The following is an 18,723-nucleotide window of genomic DNA, read 5'->3' on the forward strand; positions in this document are numbered from 1 at the left end:
ACAATAGTGTTAATGTCCACTTGAGTTCTGGTCCTCAGATTTGATAGGAAGTAACTCGGGATCATCTCAAGTGCTGTTCTTTACCACACTTTTGCTCCTAATCTTCTGTACTCACTTTTTGCCAACCCCAACATATACTCATCATTAGGTCATGATAAGATCCTATGTTGAAAATTTCATTACACTGAAATTCCCTTGCTGCAAACAAGTCTGAGCAAAACTGTCTTTTCTCATTGACCCATGTCACCAGTAACTTCAGTTTCTACTAGAATTTGAAATTATTTAGAACTCTAAAGTCTACAGATGAATAAATAATGTAGAGTGCAGATGTGGACAAACCACATAAAAAATGTTTGTTCTTCAACAGAACAAGTGTCAGCTAAGAAGAAACAGGCAAGTTGGATTGTTCTTAACCAATAAGGAAATGAAATATGTAATTTTAAAACTCCAGGCACAGATGGTTTCCCTGGAGAATTTATAAAACATTTAAAGAAGAATTAACACAATCTTCTCAACTGGGTAATTTTACATAATCTATTCCAGAAAATAAATGGGATGGAATGTTTCCTAACTAATTTTATACCAATATTACCCTGACACCAAAACTAGACAAAGACAGTATTAAAAATGAAAAATACAGATCAATATCTATCAATCACAAACTTAGATGAAAAATTTTTCAACAAAGTATTAGCAAAGAGAATCCAGCAATACATAAAAATAATAACACACCACAATCAAGTGGGATTTATTCCAAAATTCAAGGCTAGTTTGACATAAAAAAATAAGTCAATGTAATCTACCATCTTGATGGCCTAAAAAAGAAAAATCTTATCACCTTACACCAAAAATTGACAAAATCCAAAACTCATTCATGATAAAAACTTCCAAACCATTAAAGAAGAACTTCTTCAACTTGATAAGGAACATCTACACATCATTACAGCTAATATTAATGATGAAAAACTAAATGCTTCTCCCAAAAATCAGATCAAAATATAAAACATAAAACTATAAACATTTTAGAAAAAAACATATGAGAAAATCTTTGGATGTAGGACAAGGCAAAAAGAATATAAAAGCAGCTGATGAGCCAGACTTATCAATTTAAAATCTGCAAAGGTTCCTGCTATGAGCATGAAAAGACAAACCACAGACTAGAAGAAAATACATGAAAACCACATGTCTAATAAAAGACTAGTATCTACAATATATAAAACACTCAAAATGCAGTAAAAAAAAAAAAATACAAATAGAAATGGGAAAGAGACATAGATGAACAGCTATTTCCCCAAAGAGATGATAGACAGATGACAAACAAGCACTTGAAAAGATATTCACCACCTTTAGGCATTAAGGAAATGCAAATAAAAACACTGTGAGATGTTGCTACATGCCTACCAGAATGGTCAAAATAAAACAGGGATGCCAGCAAATACTGGAGAGGATATGAAAACCTACAAATCACTCCTCCCCTGCTGGTGGAAAGTAAAACGATGCAGGCACTCTAGAAGACGTGTTAGCAGTTTTCCAGGAAGTTAAATATGAAAATAGCAAATAACCCAGCCATCACACTCCCTGGCATTTATCGCAGAGAAATGAAAATTCACTCCACACAAAAACTTGTACAAAATGTTCATAGCACTTATATCTGTAATAGACAAAAACTAGAAACAGCCCAGCTTTCCTTAACCAGGCAGATAGATGGTTAAGCAAACTACAGTAAGTCCATACCATGGAATAGCACTCAGTAACTAAAAGAATGAACTTGATAAATGCATCAACTTGGATGGATTTTCAGGGGGGAAAAAAAACAAACCCAAAAGGTCCCATACTGTATGATTCTCTTTACATCACATTCTTGAAATGATGAAATTATACAAATGGAGAACAAATGCAGGCAGGAGGTGAGGAGTAGCAATTAAGGGCACCGGCAGAGTTTCTTAGGGGCTGGAACTATTCTGTCTCCTACTGTGCATCAATACTGGTATCCTGCTTGTGCTTCTGCACTATAACCGCTACAGTTTGGGAGGTATTGCCACTGATGAACACAGGTTAAGAGATATAATGGTATAAAGGAAAATCTCTCTATTATTTCTTATAATTGCATCTGAACCCACAATTGTCTCAAACTAAAAAGTTTCATTTAAAAAGCAGCATATATGTATTACATTTGTACTTGCCCGAGACTTCCTTCAGTATGTTCCCACTGAAAAATATTTCATTCATTGCAAATCGTTTACTTCTATAACATAGGAAGAAATTTCTAAGCATTGCAGGAATCGAAAAGTGAATGGACCTCCTTAGGGTCTACAAGCTTCTACCACGTCCTCTCTATAAAACTGTTAAAATAGATTATGCTTGAGGGGTTTACTTCATTGCTCAAAAGACATAATTAGGTCACTTTCAAGGCAATATTCAAACCAAATTCAATCACATATTTACCTTTACACAGGACATAAAGAAGCAAACCTGTTTTATGAAGACATCTGGATTGGACAATACATATGTCACACAATAAACACAATAAAAGCATATCAAAGTCATGTTCTAGAATACACTGATTTTGAGCTTACTTTTAAATGCACAGTTATAGTTGATTATAACACTGAAGAAACATTTGATTGTCATAAACATTTGTTTAAATGTACTAAGCTAAATATATTTTAAACTATAACACTGAACAGATTTTTAAATCTCTTATAAACGTTGCTTAAATGTAATAAAATATATTTTATGCAATAATAATTAAAAATTTTTTCAAATGCATGACTTACCTGCACACAGAACACTGTCGCTGAGGCTGAAGAGCAGTGAACATGACAATCATGGAATAGTTGCGAGGCGGGGCCTTTATAAATTTTCGGAATTTATCGCCATTCATTCGGAAGATTGAGCGCCTGGAACTCCACTCCATCAGCTGTTCTACTTTTTCGGCTAAAAGATTCTGCAGTTAAACACAGAAATTTAAATCACACAGGGTTATAGTCCTTCAGTTTGTACTTCACATAAACAGAATTACATGAGATTATATTTTACTCCAAATTAACTTCTGCTTAAAGTTATCCTTTTGATGATGAATATATTAATCGACCATATATGCATAAAAGATTTTCATTTCATTTTTCCTGATGATCACAAAGGTTTATAAAACAGACATCAAAAGGAAAAGAGACTTCCACTTCCAGAAAGATGCAACAGACATGCTTTTCCCTGTTGCTTCCACCACATACACCTGAAAACTCTGGTTATTTTATTTTAAAAAAAGCACAAGAAGGCTCTGAAAGCAGGGAGGAGAGGAAGACTGGCTCAAGGACCCCAGGAATTGAGAGAGACATGGGGGTAAGTTCCCTGGATTTTCTTTCTTCCTCACATATCCTAGACTGGTTGCTGGAGAAAGAAGTCAGCAATCCAAGACCATCAATGGCTACACACAAAACAGCACCAAGAAAAGCCTGTTCTCTCTACCCAAAGGACAAGAAAAGGGGCAACTAAGTAAGACATTGAATATAACTGCTCTACTCGAGCCAAACAGCACAGGGGAAAACAAAAACAAAAACTGCAGCCGTAACACAACCCTCACTAGGAAAGGCTGCCCAGGGAGCCTTAACTCAACTGCGAAATTCCCTCTAAGCTTTATCATGCAACAACATGGAGGAATCTCACAAATACAAAGCTAAGTGAAAGAAACTTATATACAAAAGAATGCTGTCTGATTCTATTTATGTTAAGGTCAAAACCAGGAAGCACTGATTGTGCTAAAAGTCAGGGGGATGGCTAACGTGGACAAGCAGAAGGATGGTGGGGAGGCACAGTAGACAATACACATGGAGCTGGGATACTAGTAAGATTCTCTTCTAGGGTGAGGGGGGAGAGGGGAAGGAAGTCACACCAGCTTCTGTGGGGAATGCTCTTAGTCCTCAGATCATCCATTCGACCTGAAAAAGTCTCACAAGTAAAAGTTCTATGGGTTGTATGTATTCTTACAAGAAAAGAATTCCCTACCGTTGGAAAACCAAGCAGGTACCAATAGTCAGGGGAGAAAGACTTAAATTGTACCATGAAAGCAAGCTCTACACTAAAACTTAGGGAGAATGTAAACTCTTTTCCCTCCCTTTCAAGTAAAGAAATACAAGTGGCTCCTTGTGAACTATTCATAGAAACTGGGCATGTATACCAGAAGGGGAGAACGTGGAATGGTACAGCCACTATGGAAAAGAGGAGAGCTTAGCATATGACCCAGAAATCACACTTCTCGGTATTTATCCAAAAAGAATTGTAATCAGACTCTTAAAGAGATATTTTCACCCCAAGTTCACTACAGCACTATTCACAATAGCCAAGAGATGGAAACAACCCAAATGCCCACTGACAGATGAATGGATAAGGAAAATGTGGTATATGTGTGTGTGTGTGTGTGTGTGTAGATGGATGAATGGATAGATACACAAAGAAATATTACTCAGTCTTAAAAAAAAAAAAAGGTAATCCTGACAACATGGGTAAACAGAGAAAAATAGAAATATCGTATGGATATATTTCCATACAAAGTAATAATCTTATTAAACTGAAAGGGAAGTAAAACTTATTTTAGAAAATAGTGCTCTGCCTCATCAAAACACACAAAACAGCTAAACTAAGTACAAGGACTTTGGCTAAATGTTCCCACTTTTATTTCTGAGAAACAAAGTGAGGGTATTTTCCATGTAAAGCATAATTTACTAGTGTTCACCTTACAGAAACTGTGATATACTTAAAACAGTTTGTTTTCGAATCAGTTATTTACTATTACATCCAGTAAATCAATTCAGTATATATAAATTCTTATCAGCCTTAAACAAATATTAAAATAATTAAGATATATAATATTTTATTTACAGGAGCTGTGACCCTCTATGCAAAGACAGAACCTGCAGACGGAAAATCAAACAAAAGGATCCCCTAATGAGCGCAGAAGGGAACTGGTCTAAGAAACAGTTACCTATCTGTGAGTTCCTAGGATATTTTAGTGTATTTTCTCATTAAATATAAACACCCCAACACACACACACACACACACACACACACACACACACACACTTTCCTTTTTATTACTCTTGGATTTCTATAATAATCTTACTGTTTTTTCTTGTTCAAAAAAAAAATTATTATACAAACATCTATCTATCAAGGCATTATATAACCATGAAAGACAATATCTTACTCTACTGACACAATAAAAAAATACAAGGCACACGACCAAGTCTCTCTGTCCGGCCTTAACTGCCTCATTACTAGTTTCATCTCCAGCTGTTAGCTCATCCTCTATCTATACCACCTCATACGTCTCATACCCAGGCTGAGAGTATTTTTTGTAACACATTTCTTGAATTTTTCTAACATTAAGACTAAGTTGAGAAGCCACTGCTATAGGCAATCTCTGAAATACCTTTTATATCACCATGCCATCAAAGAAGAAATAGCTACCCCTCTTCCACTGCTGTTCCCTAGTGAATTTATCCTTGTCCTAAAGGAGACAACTAATATATAACCACATGCAAGAGCTCTTTCATAAAGCCCTAGAGACTGACAGTCCCTCCTTCTACAAGCTTCTACCAGGCCACCTACCACCCCGTAGCCTGATCTGGCTGAACCTCTCCTACCACACTCTCAGTTCAAGGATAAGAATCATGTCCTACCACTTTTGTAGTTCTAGATTCTTGGAAAGTCCAGAGGACAAGTAGATACTGAAGCAGTGTGTAACTCAAGTAGGAGCTCTGCTGTCCTTCCATTCAAAATTTGTAACAATTCGGGAAATACTTGTAAATTCTATCTACAAAAACAACATAAAGATAGGGAAGAACCTAAGATGTTTCCAATTGGGCTTTAGTAGTTCAAAAATATTTGAATTTATGTTAAATTCAATAAAAAAATTGGTATCCAACAAACGCACATGCCATATGCAAATTTCCAGGAGTTAAAATTTTATATACAAATAAACATCATTTATAAGCTTCCAAAATAGAAATTAGTCACTATTAAAAGGCAAGAAAGAATAGACCTCTACTTGTTTTTATGGATTCATTTCTGAGCCTGTTATACTATACTGTGCTAGGTTATCTATCTTTAATCTACTTTCTACACATAAGGAGCAAAGTGATCAGTTTTTATATCTTTTGTCTCAAGCACCTTTCCCTATTTTAAAGCAAGCAATCCAGTAGTTAGAGGCATCTGAAAATGCCCTCATATATTTACCTTTGACCCACTATTTCTGAATTCTCTCATCTGTGCACACTAGAAAAACATACGGAAACATGAGAAGGTTTACAGGTCATTTATGTTAAATACATATATGTATAAACAAAGGAAAAAATAAAACCTATTTAAATTAAATGAAAACTTTGGCCGTCCCACCTCACTAATGTCAGTGTTATCATCACTGATAAAGCACTATACAATGGCATGAAACCAGAGCATTACAGAAATCGTAACAATTGTTTGGTTTTTAGATTTTGCATTATCATCCATACACTCAAACTATGAGGCTCAAAATTAATGGAAAGGAATAAAATATTTAATGAGAACTTCCAATGTATCAGGTACTAGGCAGGCCCCATGTTACCACATTTCAGGTGCCATAAAAACAACCCCATTCTATAGAGGAAAAAATTCAGGCCCAGGGAACCTAAATTACTTACACAAGATCAAATTAATAAGTACTTAAGTAGGGATTCAAATTTGGCTTTTCTATTGTTGATTCCTATGCTGTTTTATCTATGTAATAGGTGTGTGAGAGAATGTGTATGTACACTATACATGTTTATATGTATGTGTATTTTATATCATGCAAATACACATATGCAATCCTTTTTAATTTGGCGAACTATTTAAACAAAAGACTTTCTACACAGTGAGACAGTCATTATAAAATTTCCTCCAATTTACTTCATGACTAGGTTTAGAAAGTAATTCTTTGTAAACATGCTTCATGTGTAGAAAAAACTAGGCCAAATAAACAAATTAATATGTAGTTGTCAGTTGCAGAAAGGTTAGAATAATATAGGAAAATGAATTTTCAAAGTGCCAATATATAAACAACACAGCAGACAAACATAATAGCAAACTTATTGACTATTAAAAATGAATTTGGAACACATGATTAAAGAGAGTCAGTGCCAGATTCTCAATTTAGAAAGTAATAATATATGGAAGAGATCAATCTGATTACCTGTACTTCATGTCCAGACTAAACTGGAAACTGAAGTTCTAACCTGAGGATTCTGACTCACATGTAAACTATTATGTACTACATAATCTTGGCAAAGGAGAATCTGATAGCTCACAAATCACTACGTCTTGTCCAAAGCAATTTACAGTTTTATGGAAGCATGATTTTAAATTGTGATGTCATCAAAACCTAAATGTCTATGGGCTGGTGAATGGACAGACAAAATGTGGTACACCCATACAACAGAATACTATTGGGAAATAAAAAGGACTGAACAAGCACTGATAAATGTGACAACACAGATGAGCCTCACAAATATTACAGTCCCTAAAAGAAGCCAGATACAAGAGACCACATACTGCATGATTCCATTAACAGGAAATGTCCAGAAAAAACAAATTTATAGAGAATAAAACATAATAAACTGGGCCTTGGGGAAGGAACAGGCATTAACCGTGGGCTCTTACTGGAGGGATAAAATGTTCAAAAGCTGATTTGTGGTGATGCTTGTATCACTTGATAAAGTTACTAAAAATCACTGAATTAGGTAATTTTTTTGCTATTTAAAATGCATCTGAAAAAAGTTGGTTTAAAAGAAGTTAAAGGTCATGGACAGGGAGGCTGGAGGTGTAAGGGAGTGCTCTGCTTCCTAGTTAGTTAGTGAGCCTGGGCCCATGCTAAAACCCGCCTCTCTACCTAGATTAGTTCTGTCCTTGTCCTCACATGCTCAGCACCTCAGTGAACATAACATACTTGTGAGGTAATGCACGGAAAATGCAGTTCTCCCGGAAAGCATAATTTTGGTACTAGGTAATCTGAGGATTTTCAGAAGTCTCAGTACATAAGGCAACCAAGTGGGTATGATAGGAAAGACGAAGGAGTCAGCGACCTGCACACTGACATTCGCAATGGTGGATGCTAGCCTGGAGTTCCGAATCCCGATCGGTACAAAAGAGCACTTAACCCCCGAGCCATTTTCCTGATCTGATAAGTGAAAAGATGACCTCTAGTCGGTGCAGTGAGATGCTCCCAATGACTGAAAGAAGGTATGACAGAACCAATTATAAAGCTTAACTGTGGATTCTCCACAGAAATTACGATTTTTTTTTTTACAAATACATTACTTACAAGACAGCAAAATTAGTCTCTCAAAATGTGAAATGAACACATTTAAATTTTAAAAATTGACATATCCAACACAATCTCTGATTCTGGCTAATATTTTCACAGGTTACCCTTTTTCAGCATCCAAAGTAAAGCGAGAGCATTACATAAAACTATCAGTGCCGCAGAGCTCTCACTGGAGGCAGCCGCCGCACCTCTCGGTTCCTCCCACTCGCTCTGCTCCCAGCGTTCCCATAGGACCTCATGAGGCAGCTTCCTGGTAACCCCATTTTACTCTCAGACGAAGCTCAGCAGAACCATAAACCAGTACAGTTACATAAACACCATCCGAGAAAGGCAAGGGCAATATTTAAATGTGAATTTGAATCTAGACCCTTATCTCACACCATACAGAAAAACTAATCCCAGTTAGGATTTCTGACCTACATATGAAAGGCAAAACAATGCAGTAAATATAAGTTTAACATCTTTGTGGTCTTAGGATATATATTTATTTCAAAACGAAAAAAGACAACAGTGTTAACCATAAAGGGAAAAACTGATTAAGTTGAACTTCATTATTTTTGGAAGCTACCATAAAGAGTGAAACGGCAGATCACAAATGAGACAAGATATTTGCAATACACATATATGACAAAGACCCTGTATCAACAAGACAATATGAAGAACTTACATTTCAATAAGAAAAAAGCGGACTATATGATTTATTTAAAAGCACAAAAAGATGTGAACAGGCACTTCTCCAGAGAAGATACCTAACTGCAAACATAAGAAAAGTGGCTCAACATGAGTACTCTCAAGAAAATGCAAACTGAAACCATCGTGTGAAAATACTGTACACCCACCAGAAAAGCTACAAAGGAAACAATTTCAGGAAACCCTACACTGATGAGAGGGGTGTAAAATGGTACAACCAATTTGAAAAGTATTTACAGTATATACTATGAACAAGTGTATGTCTAGATAAGCATCTAAAAGAAATGCATATAAATGCCCCTCAAAAGATACATATGTGCAGTCCATAGCAGCAATATTCTTAATAGCTCCAGTCTGGATACAACCCAAAAGTTCATCAAGAGTAGAATGGATTAATCATGGTATGTTCATGTAATAGATTCTCTACAGTGCCAGAAATGAACAAACTACAACAACTTGAAAAACTTGGATAAATTTCACAAACATGAAGAAGAGTGAAAGCGTATAGCCTCAGCCATTCAAAAACAATGAACAGTAATCCACAAAAATAAAAGTCAAATTGTAGTTCACGTTGGGGATGGGAATGAGCAATAACCAAAGTGGGCAGATGGCTGATTTCTGGGATTGTGGTAGTGTCAGTCTCAAAAATTCATCAGACTCCACAGGTATGGTTTCTGTACTTTTCTGTATGTAAGTTACCTTTCAGTAACAATTTTTTAAAGTATTCCATGTAGGTATGTCAAGCATGTCACATACCCTATAAGCTCTGACCATTATATGTTCCTCACTGATAAGAACACAAAGTTATGGGAAAAGTACCTCGGCAAGAAAGAAATGCTTTATGTTCTGGTTGTAAAAGACAAGAAAAATAATGTTTAAGAAATATAAGGAATATACAGTTTACATTAATTTGTTGTTGTAAGCTTCCACCAAGTAAATCTTAATTGCTGAGACACCTACAGTTACACCTGAGCGCACCAGCAAAGTCAAGGAATAATGTACATGAAGAAAAAGGCTAATCTGGTCACTACACAGGAGAGCTTGGGCAAGTCGCTTTCTCTCTCAGAAACTATGCACTCATCCACTAACTTCCTACCCGCCAGTAAACGTAGAGATCATTTATTGACAGATAGTACGTGGTAGATAAAAATCTCTGCAAAGTATATGAAGTACTATACAACTTAAGGCAGTATTAGTAGTGGTACAGTTTTTATGGTCATCAAACAACAAAGGGTGATCTTAACACTACAATCCTGTATGTAGTCTACAATTCCTGCCAAATTTCCCACATATTTTGAAAATAAATTAAAACAACACATCAGTGAGAACCACAGTTCTATTCTTGCTAGTACCAAAGAGCTTCAGAAGAATTTTATATTCAGATTAAATATTAGATGACAAAAAACAATGAGGTATTTCTCAAAAAAAAGTTCACCTTTCTCTAGTTACTGCCTCAACATATTTTGTATGCTAAGTACCTGGTTATGGACATCACATATGACACCTTATTACACTCAGATGACAATTATAGAAAGAAACAGATCTGCTTATTTTACACGAGGAAACTGAAGTCTAAAGAATGCCAGCTCTTGCCATTGCCCCACACTGAACTGTATGACTTGCAACAGACTCTAATAAAAGTACAACAATTATCTTAACCCAACAATTGCCATCACTTGGTGAGTTCTTTCACTTTTCTGCATTTGACAAACCTCAAACAACCATTACTACGGCAAAGGTATTGCTGATCCACTGGCTCAGACAGAACACCCCGGCATGGTAAGTGATACAGAAGGTTATTAGAGTTACTATTTTTTTTAAAAAAGAAACATTCCAATTTCGAAAAAGATTAAGTCAATAACTTCTACAGTGAAAAAGAGAATTCATATTTTCAGTACATCAAATACATGTCTATCCATGGGAAAAAATAAACAGACAAAACAGCAACAATTTCTAAAGATACTCAACTGTATTAACAATTAAATAAGTCAAGAAATTTAAAAAACAAAGAAATGGAAAGGTATTGTAAACACAGCAGTAATATGTCTTAAAGATCAGTAGTAACAGTAACAATAGCTAATGCTGACTACATGCTTACTACATGTACGGCTCTGTACAAAATGCCCTTATATCAGTAAATCGATCAATCCTCATAACAATCCTATGGGAGGGGGATGTATCACTGATAGCAATTTAGAGACAAGGAAACAGAGGCCCTGAGAGGCTGAGTAACCTAAGATTATATAGGTAGTAAATGGTAGAGCCAGTATTCCCAGTCTTATTCCAAACTACCTACTCTATGCTACATTGCAGAAGCTTACTGGTTTTAGTTATAGAAAAATTATTGCAACTAACAGCCTAATAGTCAAATGCACACGTTGCATTTGAGATAAAAATGTTAAGCAAGAGCGTCTACAAACTGAAGTGGTAACACCACTATATAAGGAAAGAGAAATCTCCTAGCATCTTGAACTAGTCACCTTGGTACAGAGAAGCAAAAAAAATGCTCCAGGAAGGGAGCTTTTTAGGGCTTCAGGGTTGATTCAAACTTTCAAGAGCATCTGTTTATAAAGGAGGCAGAGCAAATTCTCAGAAGAAAATGTTACAAGGTAACATCACAGAAATGTTCAGTAAGGAAAGTAAATTTGACTGATGTGTATTCAAGCTTTTAAAATCTACTAAGAAAGAATAACAGGTTGAGCTATAGTCTACAAAGAGGGTTTGTTCCATTGCTGCATTTCTCTGTGACAGGAATATGGCCTTGTTTAAGGACAAGGTTGCATGCATTTGTCCCTTCGAAGTACCTCCCTTTTCGTGGCCATCTGTCCTCCTCTTTCAGGACTTCTGTCTTCCTGCTACAGGTGCGCTCAGTCAGAACTATCTTCAAGCCCTCACCGCCTTCTCTGTTTGGGGGTTCCTTTTGGTCTCTTGAAGAGAGTGATGCTCATGAATCTTAAGACCCTGTTCCCACCAGAAAATGAAACTTTAAAAAAAAAAATGCACACCTCAGGGAACTCTGTGTAGTTAAGACAGCATAGAAACATCCACAAGATGGCATATACTGTGACCTTTTAAAAATGAGAAGGCACCAATGTCCATTTTAAAAACAGAAAATGATAGGATGGTTCAAGTTCAAATGATGATTCTGTATTTCCCTGCACTATGACGACCAAACTATTTCTTCAAAACTAGTACTGTCAGGAGAGGGTGAGCTTTTGTAGAAAACATCGAGTAATTTTAGAGACAATATTCTAATCTCATACCCCATCCCCAAGACAGTATGAGATGCCTCTGCTATTATTCTGTTTATCACTATAATATTAAGGACAATATCATATTGAAACACATTAGTTATTAAAAATACAAAAATAAGGTAACAAAGCAATAAAAAATTAATGAATTCATTACAAATTAAAATTTTCTTGGAGGGAAGGGGGGACTACTTGAGGATAATATCCAACCAAGAGATAAATCAAAATAAAAGAACTCAGGAACGGAAAAGCTGTGGATAAAACCTAGCCAAGAGGTGAATCAAAATCACAACCTCAGGAAATAAAGCTATAGTAAAAGCCTATATGTTGACTATCGTGTTTGATTCATTAAATACCAACACATGTAAATGTAAAACTAAGAATAAGCAACTCCAGCAATTATTGTTTTAGACAGTCTGACCATCCTGGTTTGCGTCTAAGAGTCCCCAGACTGTACTTGCTGTCCTAGTATATCCACTAATAACAGTCCCTTTCTCTCCCAAAAATAGTCCAGTCTGGGTAAGGTGTACAGTCCCTCAGGATTTCTAGCACTTATGTTCCATAATTAGAAAAAGCAATTTATTAAATATGTAGAGTTAGGAAGGGAATTTAGGAGGAAATATAAGAACACAAAATTTCCACATCTTCTACAGCATACACTCAGTAAAGGCTTTAATTAAAGCACGGTGTTACTCAAAACAATAGATAATGTTACACACATTGAAGGAAGGATGCTCAGGTACACAATTTACTTAAAAATGCATTAAAAAAAAGACAAACTGGTAGATGAGAGGGAAGATGGGCGCGTGAAAGCAAGCACAGTCAAATGTTAACTGGAGAATCAGGATGGTAGGTGTTTGAGTATTCGCTGTAAAATTCTTTCAATTTTTCTGTACGTTTGCAAATATTCATAATAAAATGTTGGAGGAAAATGAAATTCACCCAACATTAATGACAGTTGTTTCTGAGCGGTAAAATGTTTCAGTGAAATTTTCTTGCTCTCATCTTTAATAGTTCTATTTTGCCTTTTACTATAGTGTAACATTTTACAAACATGTCATTTTATAACATGGTTTAACACACTGTTATCAGCTACTCATCAGTTTACATCACTGCCTTATTAAAATAAAGCCCAGAACTTAATGTCCAAAACAGTGTCTTATTCATCACTGTGTCCCCAGTGACCAGCCTAGTGACTACCTCATAAATAAATACTTGTATAACTAATTAAGTAATGGAACAATACACTGGAAAGGCAGAAATCAAATTCACACAGCTCCCTCACGGCTAACATAGCCCTTGGTCCACACACCCTTCTCCATACACTTGTAGCAGGACAATGACTCTTCTTAGATTACATTTGCTATTGTGATCAGAGACAGAAACCCAGGATGAAAGCTGATCATTCAAACTTAGAAATAGTGTGAACAAAAGGCCCAATGATTACTATTAATATTCTGTAAAAATAGTATAAAAACACTCTGTTTTATTTGGCATATAATATTTTGTTAGAAATACCACTGTGAAATACTAAGGGACACAATATGATAAACATCAGTATAATCTTTCAAGGGCATGCTAATAATACATATACATTTTTAATGTGTCTGTCCTTTAGTACTGTAATTTCTAGGAATTTCTAGGAATTTATCCTAAAGAAATAAGAAGACAAGGGACACACGTTTACGTAAAAGGATATTAACTGCACATTGTTTTCTAACTGCAAATATTTGGAAGTTTGTGTGCCTATAAAAAGGAGATTGGTTACATCATAATATGGCATGAAACAGAACACTATTATAGTTGTTAACAAGATGAGACAGATTTCCTAAAAGGATATTTACAATTTACCTTTAAGTAATCCAATATGATTTAGACAGTACACCATCTAAAGTACTATTTCATATTTTTAAAAAACATATATATGCCTTTCCATGCAACTTATTTTACATACGTGCTACATATCTGAAAGGATTATATAGCAAATCAATAATGGCTTATTTCTAGAGGAGAAAATTACAGAGATATGTTTATCTCTGCTTTATAAATTTTTGTTTGAAATGTTCACCAGTATTACTTTATATATAGCAGAATGACAGTTACTGCCAAGTGGAAAGAGACAATGAAAAAGATACTCAAAAGAGAAGCTAAAAGACAAGAAATTCTGATTCCTCTAGAAAGAAATATTTACCACAGCCAGATGTTGCATCAGTTACTGCCTGCCTCTGCGGTTCCTATACTAATCTCCCCATCTAGTGATTGATTCCACTCTCCTGGGAGCTGTGCTCACTTCACTTCAGCCCTTACTTGTGGTCAGGTTGGTATTTGAGAAAATGAGGGCATTTCATTACACAGAATTCCCCTCTTATCTGCAAGGGATACACATTCCAAGACCTGCGGTGGCTGCCTGAAACCACGGCTAGTACCGAACCCTACACGTACTATGTTCTTCCTATACATACCTATGATAAAGTTTAATTTGTAAATTAGGCATAGGAAGAGATTAACAATAATTAGTAAGAAAACTGAACAATTATAACATACTGTAATAAAAGTTATGTGAATGTGGTCTCTCTCAAAATATCTTATGGTACTGGACTCACCCATTTTGTGATGTGAGATGATAAAATGTCTGGATGAGATGAAGTCGGATGGATGACTTGGGCGTTGTGACACAGTGTTGGGCTACTAATGACCTTCTGTCTCTACATCAGAAGGTGGATCTTCTGCTTCCAGACTGCAGTTGGCTACAGGTAACTGAAACCACGGAAAGCGGGGGACTCTTGTGTTCTAACTTGCAGAGTTACCACTACAAGCATCTTTATTGATGAACACCTAATTTCATTTCAGTAAAAAAGACCTGGAGTATGTATCAAAAGTTCTTCGATAACCAGGATTTTATGTGTCTACTAAGAAACTGAAGAAAGCAATTCCCAACATTTCAAATCTAATTTAGTGAACCATCAGAGAGAAGAGATACAAGAAACCAGTAAAAGCCTAACAAATAAAACCCTTTCCTGGGTCTAGTAAGATAAAGTTCTGAGCTTTTCTGGTGATAAACATGACAGTAAGGGACACAGTTAGGGCTATTAAGTTACTGCAGAGTAACACAGTCCTAACCATGTTAATAGAGTTTCCACTCTGCTACCATTAATATCAACCAGTCAGTCTTCAAAGGCTTACTTTTACAATCTAAGAAGAAAAGCAAAAAGCAAACAAATCCTCTTATTAATCACAAAATGTCAACTGTGTAATCAGTAACCCACACACAACCAAAGCAAATGACACATCAATCCCCTTTTTAACTAACCTATGTCTGTACCACCGCCTTATTACAATGTCTATTTATAATGACTATCATACTTTATAATTTTTATTTTAAGAATTTTGAGAACTGCTTTCATTCATAAAAATACAAGGAATAACAAAGCAAACACTTATATACCCACTCTTTCTAAACGACAATTGCTGCTGAGTAAGGTTTATTTGAAAACAATCTGAAATATTTGAGGTTTTTTAAAAGAATTAAAACATTGTAGTATCTTATCATTCAAGTAAAGTATTTCTTTCCCATCTATTTTTATATCTATACACATACAACAGGTACATAAAATCACAACCAATATACAATATACTCCTTTAGGTGTTTTTTAATTTGCATAATATTCTCTTCCAATATCATATTAAAAATTTTAGGTCAAACTTTTGTTTTAGAACGTAGGCATGTTGACTCATATAGGTATAATTCATTACTTTTCATCGTTATAGAGAATTCCATGTTAATATATCACATTACATTTTTCTATTTCCATTAACAATGGCCATATAGTTTTTTCCCACTTGTTTATTAATTCTTATAAACAATGCTACAATCATGATCATTTTTCATGACTTAGAGACTGTCTCTACAAGAGTTCTTAATTGGGTCTTAAATTGGGTCTCTACAGTTTCCATGATTACAATTCAAGGAGATCATTCACTTGGAAAGGGAAAAATACATGTCTATTTTCAAAAGTCTCCATATAAAATTTAACACTTCAATTATAAATGCAGGCAACAAAACACAGTAGAATTAACAGTACCTGTGACTTTCAAACCAATAGAAATCAGTTATTTTCCTATTCTGTTCCATTTGTTGCTGATAACTCTAGGTATTATTTATACTCATCACTACTTTGAAATTACAATAGTTATCAGACCTAGCTTTAGAGTCTTGTTAGAAAATGATCTCATAAACATACTACTGCATCACATTTTAAAAATATTTTGATAACGATATTTCAATGTGGTTTTCCTTTATATTACTATATACTTTATTCAATTAAAAATTATTCTGCAAGGAAGTGTGTATCAAATTTGCCCACAGCACACAAAAGTTAGTAACCAATTGCAAGATACTGCCAAACTGCTCATTCAAGCTAATTATACTAATTTACACTCCTACCAGCAATGTATGAGACCCCATTTTCCCACATCCTAATCAACACTACAACTGTCAGACTTTTAACTTTTTTCAGGCTGGTGGGTAACAAATGACACCTCAATCTTCCTCAATTATATTATATGCAGTTTAGTAAGTTTATTAACCATTCAGGTTTCCTCTATGAAGTGCATGTTCACAGATCATTTACCTATTTTTCAACTGACTTGTCTTTTCTTATGAATTTGTATTAGTGTTGTAACAGTAATTAGTGATTATTAGTAATTAATATTAATCATTTACATGACTGGCAACTACCTTCTATTATCTAGGACTTGACATAAATGTGACTTGTCATACAGATGTTTTTTATTGTGGTCAGATTCAATCTGTTCCTTGACAATCTGTACATCTTTGTATCTTACCTAAAAATAATTTGTATACTCTAACATAGAATATTCTCCTAATCTAGTAACACTAAAATTTTATTTACACTTATTTTTTATTATATGAGGTAATCTAATTTTATTTTTCTATGGATTACTTTGACTTTTTTCTCTGTATAAAACAAATATAATTAACAATAACAAGTAATAAAAACAGCTAAAATATACTGAACTCATACTATTCTAGACACTGTATTAAGAGATATTGTGAGTGTGTGCATGTGTATTGTTACAGAGATTAGAAAATTTGCACAAGACCAAAATATTGCTATTTGTGCTGACTGCAAACTCTATGCTACTTATCTCAGGCCACTGCATTACCTCCTTAGGCCACCATGAGGAACTGCCTCTAAATAAGCTCAATAATACTTGAAACGAGTATAATATATAAAGGTGAAAAAGATACAATCCACTTGACAAACTGTAGGGAAGTAAAACCTATTAAACATTTTTCATTGTATGTGTATTAAAATTCATTTAATCAAATTTTATTGTATATTCCGCACCGAATCCACAGGATTCAAATTTTATCATATAGTCTACACAGAATCCACAGGAAATAAGTAGTTCTGTGTGAACAATAAGCAATAAAACAATAAATGTATTAGAATATGAAGTCCCATATAATACAAATTGCAATGTAAAAGTGAATACTGGTAATCCACTTAATTCTGGCAACTAAAAAACAAATCACAATAAAAAATAACCACAATATCATATCAACAAATTCTTATATAGTATATGCAGACAAAGCAAAGATACAGGCAAGACTTGTATTAGTGAGCTTTGCTTTCTTGTGCTCTGTAGATAATGCATTTTTTGCAGGTTAAAGATTTGTGGCAACCTTCTGTCCAGCAAGTCCAGTAATGCCATTATTCCAATAGCATTTACTCACTTTGTGTGTCTGTGTCACATATGGGGTACTTCTCACAATATTTCAAACTTTTTAATTATTTTATTTGTTATTGTAATATGTACTTAGTGATCTTTGGTGTTATTATTATAATTGTTTCAGGGCACCATGAACCACACCTATATAAGATGGTAAATTTAACTGATAAATGATGCACGTGTTCTGATTTCTCCACTGATGGGCAGTCCCCCCTCTCGTCAGGCCTCCCTATTCCGAGACAAAACGATAACTCCACAAAAGTCTCTAAGCATTCAAGTGAAAGGAAGAGACACACATCTGTCACTTTCAATCAAAAGCTAGAAATGATTTAAGCTTAGTGATGCAGACATGTCTAAAGCCAAGACAGACCAAAATCTAGGCTTCTTGAGCCAAACAGCCAAGTTGTGAATGCAAAAGAAAACTCTTGAAGGAAATTTAAAGTGCTACCCCAGTGAACACACAAAAGGTAAGGAAGCAAAACAGCCTTATTGCTGATATGGAGAAAGACTGAGCTGGTCTCGATAGAAGATCAAACAAGTCACAATGTTCCTTTAAGCCAAAGCCCCATCCACAGCAAGACCCTAACTCTCTTTAATTTTATGAAGGTTGAGAGAGGTGAGGAAGCGTCAGTTTAAAACTAGCCGAGGCTGGCTCAGGAGGTTTAAGGAAGGAAGCCGTCTCTGTAA

At 35.0% G+C, this 18,723-nt stretch overlaps 1 protein-coding gene across 6 annotated transcripts in view; it reads right to left on the reverse strand.

Moving 5' to 3' along the window:
* TUSC3 (tumor suppressor candidate 3) overlaps nucleotides 1–18,723 on the reverse strand; it is a 193,907-nt gene that overhangs the window by 121,501 nt on the left and 53,683 nt on the right. For all 6 annotated transcript variants that reach the window (XR_008998701.1, XM_036894311.2, XM_057505148.1 and 3 more), the window contains exon 2: nucleotides 2,778–2,947. Coding sequence is in view for 5 of the 6 variants with exons in the window: in XM_036894311.2 (XP_036750206.1) it covers nucleotides 2,778–2,947 (170 nt within the window). In the remaining variant the exon portion in view is untranslated. The remainder of the gene's footprint in view (nucleotides 1–2,777; nucleotides 2,948–18,723) is intronic.

This window comes from Manis pentadactyla, chromosome 7 (assembly GCF_030020395.1).
Source record: "Manis pentadactyla isolate mManPen7 chromosome 7, mManPen7.hap1, whole genome shotgun sequence".
Classification (NCBI taxonomy): Eukaryota; Metazoa; Chordata; class Mammalia; order Pholidota; family Manidae; genus Manis; species Manis pentadactyla.